Raw genomic sequence first — 12,396 nt, 5'->3', positions numbered from 1 at the left:
AAGTGGCTCAGTGAATTGAGAGTCAAGCCTAGACACAGGACATCCTGGGTTCAAATCTGGCTTCAGACACTTCCTAGCTGTGTAACTCCAGTTAGGTCACTTAACCCCACATTGCCTAAGCCGTACTCTTCTGCCTTGGAACCAATATTCAGTATTGATTCTAAGATGGAAGATAAAGGTTAAAAAAAAAGACTATTATAGAAGTCCAGGCAGGAGATAATAAGGGCCTGTGCTAGAGTACAGATTATGTGAGTGGAGAGGAGAGGTCTTATGTGAAAGATACTGTGAGGGGAGAATTGACAAGACTGGCAACTTGATTGATATGGAGAGAGAGGGAAAAGCCAAAGAGGATGCTGTAGTTTCAAGCTAGAGTAACTTTGAAATAGAGATAGGTTTAGAGGAAAAACAAAGAGTTTGTTTTTTACTCATCAAGTGTGAGATGCTGAGAGGACATTCAGATAGAAACCTTTAGTTTAAGTTATCCAATTACCTTTTACCTTTCCCTTGTTAAACACCTTTTATATATCTCCTAAGTGTCAGCCCTGTACTTGGGGGGCCTTCCCAGAACTCAGGTTACTCTTCTGATACTGGCCTAAATAACATCCTCTCCATCCCCAAAACTCACTTTATTATTTCAGCAGCCACTCAGTGATGTAAATTCAGGATTATGGTGAGCAATTAGAACTGAATATACAGATTTGAAAGTTATATGAATAGGAAGGATAATTCAATCTAAGTTAAGTAGCTGAGAAGGAGATAAAAGAGATGATGGCTCAAGCCAGAGTCTCAGAAGACTCTCAGGCTTAGGGAACCCTTAGAAGATGGATTCTGAGTCAGCAGAGGATTTCAAGAAGGATCATTCAGATAGGTAGGGGGAGAAGTGTCTGGGCAGCTGAGGAAAGGGAAAGTATCTAGGAAGAGAGTATAGTTAAAGTCTTTCCAAACATAGAGGTGCCTTCTGTTTCAGCCCTTTGGCAAATATTATTTTTTTGTACATAAACTCTGAGTCTGGGAAAAGAAAGAGGAGGAGCCATAATCCCTGACCATAGGACACACAAAATCAAGTTGGAGAGGTGAGATAAACCTATCAGAACAGTATGTACTATCTGCATGACTGTAGGCAAGTCATTTTAATTTCTCCAAGCCTCTGTTCCTCACCCATAAAATGGAAAAGTCTCCTTTCCAATTTGTTGTCCTATAACCCTAAGAGCAAAACCTTGAAATTTTGATTCTAAGGATTCTAGGAGTTTAGAGAAAGAAGAGATTTTTGTGGGTAGGAACATTCAAGGTTGGCTTCATGGAAGAAGTGGCATTTATATTGGTTTGTGACTTTGCACTATCCTCCTTAAAGGTCTTGCACTGACTCATGTACTGGAGCAGAATCTGAAGCTTGAAGCTGGGTCTCGTTCTGAGGCAGTTAAAGTAGTCGTTCTTCTGACTGACGGCAAGTCCCAGGATGATGCCAGACTTGCTGCTCAAGTTCTGAAAGATGTGGGCATAGACATCTTTGCCATTGGTAAGATACTCCTTAGAATCTGCCCTTGATCCTCCTTTTTGGAGACATTTTCCAATCATCACATTGTGAGAACAGAGTATAGGCTGGATAAAGACCTCTGATATTTTGTGATGATCAGAAAAATAAAGAACGTTAATAATTTAGGGAATACAAAATGCTGAGTATTAACGTTCTTTATTTTTCATTTAAAACCCAAATTCCTGGGTTGTTTTAGAAGTCTGGCCAACTGGCATCAACATTGGGAAGTGGGTGAAGGCTTTCCTCAGACCCTCCTTTCTATCCCAACCAAGACACCCTTTGCCCCATTCAGGAGTCCACTCTCCCTAGCTCTTACCCATTAATATCATCAGGATTTGATCCTAGGAAAATCTGTCATCAGGCACTTCACTGATGCATGAATGACAGTCATTGTGCATCTTAAGTCTTTTCTCTGGTTATCACAAGATAAGGATCTGCCCCAGTGGCTAGCAGATGGAGGAGAAGACTTGATTTTCTCTGAGCTGCCTTTCAGCTTGAAAATACTGTAACCGTGTGGAACAAATTCCATCAATCAGTCAGTTAGTCCAAAAATCAGTCAGTCAGTCAGTCAGTTGGTCAACAAGCATGTTAAGCACTTGCCTATGGGCTAGGAACTATGTCAAGTGCTAGGAATACAAAGAAAGATGGGGAAAGGAGAATTTTTTGTCTCTGAAATCATACCCTGAGGGTGTGCCTGCTTCCCTTACCTTTTTTTTTTTTAAGGTTGCCTGGGTCCAGGGCATACATTTATCAGTGGTGCTCTGACCACGCTTGGCATTCCTGCTTCCAGACTGATCTGAGTGTTGTTTTGAGAAGACACTGATCAGCAATTATCTTAATAAGACAAACAGAGACGCAGCAACCTCTCCCCAGGCGTCTCTGTACACAGTGTAAATCAAATGAAGGTGATTATAGTTATCAGTTGTGGCACAATTTGGCCTCTTGGTGTGACATCCTATTAGTATGACGTGGGTGTGGGGGAGTAGCTGGAGCCTCTGAGGAGCAAGGAATGAGAGAATGTTATTTTTAAAAGAACACTTGGCTCTGTCCATGTTTCACTGTCTTTATTTTAGAGTCTATTTCTGTAGCTCTATTTATCTCTGTCTGTCTCTCTCTGTCTTTTGCCCTCTGTGAGTATCTTTCTCTTTTCACAAACATGAATATGTTGTTTGGGAATGGATATTCCTCCTTTCTCTCCCCAAAAGCAAAAACAGAGAATGTGTGAGTTTTTGGAGAGTAAGGGGTGATATAAAGTACTCTGGCCTCGAGGTCACAAGAATCAGAGTTTTAGTTATGGCTTGGTCTTTGAGCAGAAGAAGATGGTCAAAGCCACCTCTGGAGATTCCTTTCCTGCCCAATGGTACAGTGTAAAGAGTTCTGTTAGCCAGTGTGTAGCTCAGAGGATGTAGGTTAAAATCCTGTCTTTGATTCTTAAATTTGATAGTGGGAGAGTCACTTACTATGTAATGGAAAGTCACTTAATCTCTATTGGCACTCAGTTTCATCCATAAAATGAGGGTTGGATATTGTACTCTTAGATGTCCTTTGAGATATCTCCAGATTCCTATCCATGATCTTCAGTTATCTAGGATTTGGGGCAGGTACAAGAAGTTATGGAGTTCAACCTAGTAAGCAATGAGTTTCCACCACTCTTCTGCTGGCAACCCTGTCCCTCTGATTAACAGTACTAGATGTTGTACCCCTTTCTCTTCTCTGGCAACTGAAGAAAGATAGAGGGTCAGGCACTCAGCTTGAGGTAGCTTAGCTAGGTGTTGCAGGGGATAAGTTCTAGGCCTAGAGTTGGGAAGACCCAAGGTCTCTGGACACTTACTAGCTGTGTGACCTTGGGCAGATCACTTAACTTCTACTTGCCTTGGTTTTCTCAACTGTGAAATGGGGATAATAAAAGCACCTATCTTCCCATTTTGTGGTGAGGATCAAATAAGGTAATATTTGGAAAGTACTTGACACAATTCATAGCACATAATAGGGACTATATAACTATTAGTCATTGTTATTATTTTTGTTAATAATAATTATCTGAGTAAACTCCATGGAGCTCAGTTGTAAGCAAAGGGGAAACAAATATGGTAAAGGGGCAGCTAGATGGTGCAGTGGTTAGAGTGCTAGGCCTGGAGTCAGGAAGAATTCATCCTGGGAGGTCGAATCTGGCATCAGATACATAATAACTGTATTCATCCTGTTTTCTTAATTTCTTCATCTACAAAATGAGCTGGAAAAAGAAATGGCAAACCACTATAATATCTTTGCCAATAAAATTCCAAATGGGGTCATGAAGAATCAATCATGGTTGAAACAACTGAACAACATACAAAAAGTATGGCAGAGTAGAAAGGGTATTGCAACTGAAGCCAAAACACATGGTTTTTAGTCTTAGCTTTGCTAACTTGCCGACTTTGAATAAAGACTCTTTATGTTTTGGAGCCTTGGTTTCCTCATCTGTCAAATGAGGAGATTGGATTCAATTTTTTTGAGCCACCTCTTAGCTTGAATATTCTGTGACTGTGGGATAAGGTCAGTCTATGAATCAGTCTATAGGCAATTATTGAGCACTTACTATGTGCTAGTTAATTATTGAGTACTTACTATGTGCTATCTACTTCACTGGGATATTTTATTTTACTTTATTTTTTATTCAAAAGCTCTTTTTATTTTTTATTTTTCTTTATTTATCTTTTTTACCAATTATATTTAATAACAAATTTCTACATAAGTTTTCCAAATTTATATCATCCAAATTGTCTCCCTCCCTTCCTGCCCTCCTCACCTCCTAGAGCTGGCGATTTGATCTGAGTTATGATGTATTATCAAGTAAAACATATTTCCATATTGTTCATTCTTGCAGGTAAATAATTATATAAAACCAAAACCCAAACAAACAAGTGAAAAATCATATGCTTTCACTGGGATATTAAAAAAAAAAGCAATTAACTGAAGTAAGTCCAAGATTTTTGCTAAGCACTGGGGATACACAGAAAGTCAAAGCATGGCCCTACTCTCAAAAAGCTCACTTCTGTATGTGACTTTGGTCAAGTCACTTAACCAGCCCTTAGTGCTCTTCTTCTATCTTGTAATTGATAATAAGACAGAAAGTAAAAGTTTACAAAGAAAAAAAAGAAACGATAGTTTGTTGTTTGGTTTTATTTGTCACCTCTCCTTTCCAGATTGCCATAAAAATTATTGTACAAGAAAGGTATCAGAGAGGTACACAGCGGAGGGGAGATAACTTGGGAAAAGAAAATTTGGGGGGAATGAGAAAGCCCTATGGAAGGAGCACACCCAACACCTTCACTCCAAGATTTGCTTTTTTTGTGCAGGAGTGAAGAATGCCGATGAGTCTGAGCTGACACACCTGGCATCCCTTCCCCTGGATGTCACAGTTCACAATGTTCTGGATTTCCCTCTCCTTGGCAACCTGACAAGCAGGCTCATCAGGCTCCTCTGTTGGAAGATCCAAGAGAGAAGTCGAAGCAGAGACCCAGGTGAAGGGATACATTTGTAGACATCTCTGCCCCCTTGCCAAGCAGTGACCCTGCCCCCAGCCCGTGGAGATGTAGTATCCACTAGACAGACAGATTGTTTCAATGGGTGATGGAGGGAACCTCTTTTTCTCTCCTTTTCCCCTCCCTTCTTAGCTCCCAGTTCTAGAAATGACCTCCAGAGGGAGCTGAAGGAATTACTAATGGAAAACATTTTAGAGACCTATTTTCCCCCCACGCTCTGTAGGAATACATTGAAGGGAGTTAGCCTGTCTGCTTCTTCTCCCCTACACTTGCCCACAGGTGTCCTGGCTAATAGATCGACCCATCCAAGCCCCACGAACTTGATTGTATCAGAAGTGACAGCCTCAGGATTCCGTCTGGCCTGGACCCCTCCTCTGGAGCCTGCCAGAAAGTACAGGATCGTATACCATCCCTCCAGAGGTGGCACACCCAGGGAGGTAAGAGGAGCCAAGAGACTATGAATAATCAAACTCTGAAAATAATTAAAAAGACCATTCACTAGTGGCAGAATAGTCAAATTCATATTTTGCCTTTTTTTTTTGTCCCTCTGTTTTTGAGGGAGTGGAGGTCTGGGCAAAGGAGACAGCGATTAGGAGGAGAAACTAGTTTGTTTTTTGTTTTGTTTTGCTTTGTTTTGTTTTGTTTTGCTTTTTTGCTTACATTCATTTGATATAGCTAGATCTAGTAGTAAAGTTCCCAGATTTGGGTTTCCTTTGACTGGCCCTAGACCAGCTCCATAGCTGTGAATTTTGTCTTCTGAATCCTATTCTCAAGCAGCTAAGAAGCTTGCCATGAGTTGGATTCTCATGAGTTTTAAGTTTTGATTAATTGAAATTTGTAAAACAGACTAAAAAAATCACAGAACATTAGAATTGGAGGAGTGTTTAGAGATCAATCTAGTTCCAACTCCTCATTTAATAAATGAATAAGTTGTGGCCCAGAGATGTTAGATAACTTCCCCAAGGTCAATGAGTAAGAGGCAGAGCTGGAGCTGGAACCCAAGGGACCCAGTCCACTGTTTTTCAATTATAGCCTGCTGGATGTATGGGAAGCCCTCTCCAGCATCACTGTTGTACTGTGTCAAGGTTGTTCTGTCCTCTCCTCTCTCTCTCTTCCAGGTCACAGTGGAAGGGGCTACTTCATCTGCCCAGCTGCTGAATTTGACCTCCAACACAGAGTACTTGGTCACAGTGTTTCCTGTCTATAAGGATGGTGTTGGAGAGGGGCTCTGGGACATAGTGACTACATGTAGGTCAGGAGTAACTCTGTGGCTAGGTCTTACCTTTAACTTTAAATGAAGTGGAGCCAGGGACCTTTGACTGTTAAGAAACTTGTAGCTTCTTTTCCTGGCTTTGGTGGGGAGATTGATTACAATGTCAGATTTTGTGAGGGAATATCTCTGTTCTAGAAGCCATATGCCTAGGATATTTTTCAGGGGGAAGGGTCTAGGCCTGGGGAGTGGGGGGCTTCAGCTGACTGCTGACTTTCTCTGTGACCTTGGATTAGACATGGCATCTTGCTAAGCTTCAGCTTCCTCACTTAAAACATTATGAATGGTGGTGGACCTCACTTCATACCACATAGAAGATGTAATGGAATGGTGCCAAGAGCACTGGAGTTGGAGTCAGGAGACTTGGGTTCAGATGCTGGCTGTGATGCTAGTTAACTGTGGCTATGGAAAAGTCACATGATTTAGCCTCAGTTTTCTCATTCTAAAATCTTGTTTCCCACACAGAGAGGATATTTGGAAAAAGTTTTGTAAGGCTTTGAAAACTATAGAAATTTAAACTCTTATTGTCATGCAAATAATGTTCATCAATATTTCCTGACCCTCCAACCCCACTCATCCCCTTTGTAAGCTTGATTTCCATTTTGAGTTTTCTTAAAGTGGGACCTACCTGTCTGGCCTCCCTCTCTGACTTTGTGCTCTCCTTGGACAGTACCACTGTCTCCTCCAAGCTCATTGACCATTTTAAGCGTGGCCCACAATAGTATCCATTTGACCTGGAAGCCCACAAGTAAAGCTACCCAGTACCTCGTTCACTGCACTTCAGCTTCCCCTAGAGAGCAGGAGGCAGATGAGGAAGAGGAAGATGGGAGAGAGGTATGTGCAAAATTATCCTCTAGGAATCCCCATTTGAATTGCTTGCTAGGTTCCTGAGGTCAACCCAACCAGCAATTATTTCAGAGTGGTCCAGACTAAACAATCTGCTGGAGGATATTGTGAGAATGATGGTGGGAAGAGAAGATTTAGACTTAAAATATCTTCTTTTTATAAGGACTAGGACTATTCTGACCCCCTCATTTTATAGATGAGGAAATGAAGCCCAGAATGAGAAAGTTGCTTGACCAAAGTCCCACTGCAAGTGAGCAAATGACGGGAAAGATGGTGGTGGGGACAGGGAGAGTCCTGGGTTGAGGGTGATGAATGCTTGGCTTGGCCAAAACCTCTACCACAATAGCATATTGGGCTTTTGTGTTCCAGGTTCGAGTGAGGGACCCTGAGGTTCTGCTGGAAGGTTTGGCTTCTGGTACAGAATATAGCATTGCTGTATATGCCCTCTTTGGGGAGGAAATCAGTGAGTCCCAGAGCATCCGAGCCAAGACCTGTAAGTTATACTTTGATGATTCTTTCATAAATCCCATTTCTCCCTTTTTATTTCTCCTTTTGACTCCGCCTTCCTCCAAACTTTGGACACTTATCTATCATTCTTCCGTCTTCTAACAAGCATTATCCTCTTACAGAAGAAGAGTTATCAAAGAGTCTTTCATAGGGGAGCAGGGAGGGATCAAAACAAGATATTTCCTTCCAGATTTGTCTCCTCCTTGGTCAAATAATCCCCCAAATCTACTAGTACATTAATTTATAAGGCACATTCAAAGATATATATGAGAATCCAAACCCTCATAGTTCCTAAGTGCATGATGTTGAATTTGTAGTGTCTTTGGATCTCCCCAAACACCTGAGCTTCTCTGAGGTCAGCCACAGCTCTGTTCGAGTTCACTGGGAGGCATCATCGAGGGGAGTTCGCATGTACCGTGTGTCCTATGTCTCACTGGAAGGGAACCAAGCTGGGGAGGTGAGTGTCTGACAGGAGAATATGACCTCAGCCTTGGTAGGGCATATTCCTGAGGGTCCCAGAATACAACCTGCAAGCCACCTTGGATTTCTTTTCTCAACTCTCTACTCCTCTGGAATAAAAAATGCTTTTTAGAAATCTAGGCGAATGACATAGAATGACAATTTATTAGGTCACCTTGAGATGGTGGAATGAGAAACCAGGGGTAGGAAAATGTTAAGGAAAGTAATAGGAAACAGAGTAGAGGGAGGGAAGAGTAGAAATGCTGCTGGTAGTTACCTTAGTAGCTGGGAAATTTTTTGAGACCATATGCCCTAGAAACGTGACTTACTTACTCATTCTAAGCTCCCTGGCTTCCGGTTCTTTCCCCACTCGTTTTGAGATGCTTATCATTCAAAGCATCCACCCCTCATTCCCTTCTTCCCTCTGTGACACACTCTTAAAGGAAATCAAGTTTGCTATTTCTAGTATTTACAAGGAAATAGAATAAATTCAGAAGAATCACCATGGGGTTACATGTGATCAAAGTGCATGAAAGAAAACTACCTAAATGTCCAAATAGCTTCTAAGCTGATGAGTGCTACCTAATGTTGAGGTTCTTTTGAACATGTCTGCGGTTTAGTCCCTGTGGACTATCTTCTCAGGAAGACACGTTCATGTGACTACCATCCACTTCAACTATCTGCTCTATACCTAGGTCTGCCTTTGCCATGGTTCCACTTAACTTTTGGTTTTATTTGTTAATCTTATTGCAGAATTTTACAATCCATGCCAAGCCTATAAGCAAATAGGAATCACCACCCCTGCTTGACTAACCCATAATCTTGGCCAATATAGTTCCATGTGCACCCTAACTAACTAGTTATGGCCTCTGCCTAGCCAATGAGAGAGGGGACAAGGGATGTCACCATATGTGCAAGAACAACTGAAAGGATTAAATATAGATGTGGGCTTCTACAAGAGAAAAAATTCCCTAATGAGTAATGAGTACCATAACTATAGACTCTGTCCTGTGAGGTTTTTGCAAAGAGGAATAATTCACCTCCAAAGTTGTAGAGTCACTACAAGCCATGTTTTGTGGGTTCTTTACTGAAGGACAGATGTAGATGAACCTCAGTATCCAGAGGCCTTGACTCCTGAGAATAGCCAGAGTGACTTTGGGAGGGGAAGTAATTTGCATGGCCCTCAGGCAAGGTGGATGCCCCATTCTCTTTCTAGGTGAGAGTGACACTCTTGCCCCAGCTGCGGTAGAAGCCTAGAGCTTACCCTTACCTTGCAGATAGATGTCTCCAGGAATGCCTCCTCTGTCAACCTGGCCCCACTGTCCTCCTCCACCTCATATATTGTCAGTGTCACATCAGTCTACAAAGAGGGGGATTCTTCCACACTCACTGGACGAGTGACCACACGTGAGTGAACAGAAAACTGTGGTGAGGGGGTAAGAACTCTCTAAGCCAAAGGATGAAAGAGCACCCTAATACATCCCCATAGATAGGCAGCATAGCACAAGGAAAGAAACATTGAACTTGGAATCAGGCAAACTGGATTTATCTGACATTAAACAGTTGTGCGATCATAGGTAAGTCATTTAATCTCTGAGTCTTAGTTTCCTAGTCCTTAAAATGGAAATAATAAATGCTTACCCTTAAACTCCTATATAAATATAAGCTATTATTATACATTCTCTTCTGGCCCCTGGGAGAGGACATTCTTTATGAGGATTGCATGGATCTAGATTCAGAGATGCTTAATAAATATTTACTGAATTAAATTAAAATGCAGAACAGCAGAAACAGAATATTAAGTCTATAGAGCAAGATTATAGAAAAACAAGTGTAACTCCTAGGAAAATATGTGAGTTTTTATCCCAATCTGGTTGAAGTCTTCTAAAATTTAGGGGAAGACAGAGGAAAGTGATGGCATGGAGGTAGAAAGTTGGAGTCTCACAGATCTATTTAACCCCTACAGAGACAGAAGCCTATTTCTGTCTCCTACCCCCTACCGACTCCTACTCTGCCTACCACGTGTTCCTATTATCCCAGGAATCTAAAAATGATTCATGAAATCAGTGAATTACAAAGATTTCTGCCAGCCCCTGGACTCCCAGGCTGCAGTCATTTGAGATCCGTAGTATGAGTTGGGGCCAGATGTCAGGGTGTTGTTGAGCTCCCCAGCCATCTGCTCTGCACCTACTCATAGGCAGCTGGAAACAGCAAAGATGGCATAGGACTAATGGGGATTGAGATTTCAAAATTCAAGGTCAAAGGTTTTCTTGTTGTTTTTTTTTTTTTTTTTTTTTTGCCTGGTAGGAAAAGTCCCAGCCCCAAGCCACTTGAAAGTAACTGAATTGCCAGGGGATGATGTCAGACTGGAGTGGGCTGCCGCTGCAGCCTCTGGTGTGGTGGTCTATCAGATCAAATGGACACCTTTGGGTGAAGGAAAGGCTTATGAGGTACAGTATAAGATATGGGGTCCTGGTGGGGAGCATTATGAGTAGAGTCTGATAGATCTCTGTCTTAAGAAGGAGGTAAAAAAGTCCACCCCCACCATCTCATGACAAAAGGACCACTGATAGGGGGAGGGAATTCTCAGGAGCTGCCCATACCCTTCCCTGAAGGTCAAGTCCTAGGGCTGAGGGTCTGGGTTTAGACCACTGCTGCTCCTTCCCCAGAGAAAGTCAGCAGAGTAGGCACCATCTTTCTCTAGACCAAATATAGCAAGTTCTCTCAGCACGCATGTACCCTGGGCAGGAGGAATTCAGCCCAGACAATCAGGAACCCAGAGAACTAACATCTCTTAATGGGATGAATCTCTTCTACAAATATGCACAGGTTAAATTAGTCAGTCTCAGGACTTGGGAGAATGTTGATCTCCATCCCACATTTTCTCTTTTTCTCTCTCATCACAGATTTCTGTCCCAGGGAACCTAGGCACTGCTACTTTGCCTGGTCTAGGGAAGCATGCAGAATATGAGATCTCCATCTTAGCCTATTACAGAGATGGGGCCCGTAGTGACACAGCATCCCTCCGATATACTCCGAGTAAGTGATAAATTCCCCTCTTTGACCACTGAGAGGAGATTGTCCAAATAAGACTGGAAACACAGTTCCAGATCTGTGATGTATACATACTTGTATACAAAATATAACCAGAAGCATGTTGGAGCCAGCTCCTAAGGGGCACAAGAACCAATTGCTAAATTTTTAGCGTGAGCATTTATTTATACTTCCAAAATTGGCAAATGCTACAAGTCAAGGCTCAATTTTCCTTTGTCAATTGTCCAGACTCAAGAAAATGATGGGGAAAATGTTAATAATGCAGACTAAGCTTAAAAGTGTATCAGGAATGCATTTTTTTTCAGAAATCTGGTTGTTAAACATTTACCAGTATGCTCAAGAATATACTATCCATAGAATCACCATGGTGTGATGATCACTATTAAATTATATACTTCATTAATGATCACCAGTAGCAAGAGAGTAGGGACATGGATAATATAATATCTAGGAGAATCTCTTTTAGTGAGAATTTAGTAATACAACCAAGGTGTAGTGATAAATATTTAACAATCAGCCCTCTGAAAAAAGGTACTTTTGATACATTTTTAATAAACCATCTTTCTGTATTCATAGCAAATCTAAGACCCAAGGGGAAGGCTAAGAAAAAGAGGTTAAGTGACTTGCCTAGGATCGTACAGGAGTGTCTAAGGACAGATATGAACCCTCTTGACTCCAGATCTAGTGCACTATTTACAGTGCCACCAATATGCCTCTCCTGATACACTTCTTAAAAGTTTATTTATTTTAGAATATTTTTCCATAGTTACATGAATCATGTTCTTTTCCTCCTCTCCTCCCATGCCCTTCCTGTAGCCAACAAGCAGTTCCACTGGGTTTTTTTTAAAACCCTTACCTTCCATCTTGGAGTCAATACTGTGTATTGGCTCCAAGGCAGAAGAGTGGTAAGGGTAGGCAATGGGGGTCAAGTGACTTGCCCAGGGTCACAGCTAGGAAGTTGCTGAGGCCAGATTTGAACCTAGGACCTCCCGTCTCTAGGCCTGACTCTCAATCCACTGAGCTACCCAGCTGCCCCCAGTTCCACTGGGTTTTACATGTGTCATTGATCAAGACCTATTTCCATATTATTAGTATTTGCACTGGGGTGGTTGTTTCGAATCTCCATCCCCAAACATACTGCCATCAACCCATGTGATCAAGCAGTTGTTTTTCTTTTGTGTTTCTGCTCCCACAGTTCTTTC

General features: G+C 41.8%; 1 protein-coding gene across 1 annotated transcript in view; it reads left to right on the top strand.

Moving 5' to 3' along the window:
• Nucleotides 1-12,396, top strand: part of LOC123253442 (collagen alpha-1(XX) chain-like) — a 78,400-nt gene that overhangs the window by 21,637 nt on the left and 44,367 nt on the right. Inside the window, exons 7-16 of the mRNA XM_044682636.1 lie at nucleotides 1,352-1,516; nucleotides 4,873-5,053; nucleotides 5,354-5,495; nucleotides 6,177-6,306; nucleotides 6,999-7,162; nucleotides 7,544-7,667; nucleotides 7,999-8,138; nucleotides 9,418-9,547; nucleotides 10,448-10,590; nucleotides 11,047-11,179. Coding sequence (XP_044538571.1) covers nucleotides 1,352-1,516; nucleotides 4,873-5,053; nucleotides 5,354-5,495; nucleotides 6,177-6,306; nucleotides 6,999-7,162; nucleotides 7,544-7,667; nucleotides 7,999-8,138; nucleotides 9,418-9,547; nucleotides 10,448-10,590; nucleotides 11,047-11,179 — 1,452 coding nt within the window. The remainder of the gene's footprint in view (nucleotides 1-1,351; nucleotides 1,517-4,872; nucleotides 5,054-5,353; nucleotides 5,496-6,176; nucleotides 6,307-6,998; nucleotides 7,163-7,543; nucleotides 7,668-7,998; nucleotides 8,139-9,417; nucleotides 9,548-10,447; nucleotides 10,591-11,046; nucleotides 11,180-12,396) is intronic.

The sequence above is a fragment of the Gracilinanus agilis genome, chromosome X, assembly GCF_016433145.1.
Source record: "Gracilinanus agilis isolate LMUSP501 chromosome X, AgileGrace, whole genome shotgun sequence".
Lineage (NCBI taxonomy): Eukaryota > Metazoa > Chordata > Mammalia > Didelphimorphia > Didelphidae > Gracilinanus > Gracilinanus agilis.
The sequence above is the reverse complement of the archived record's forward strand: the minus strand, read 5'-3'. Positions and strand labels throughout refer to the sequence as shown.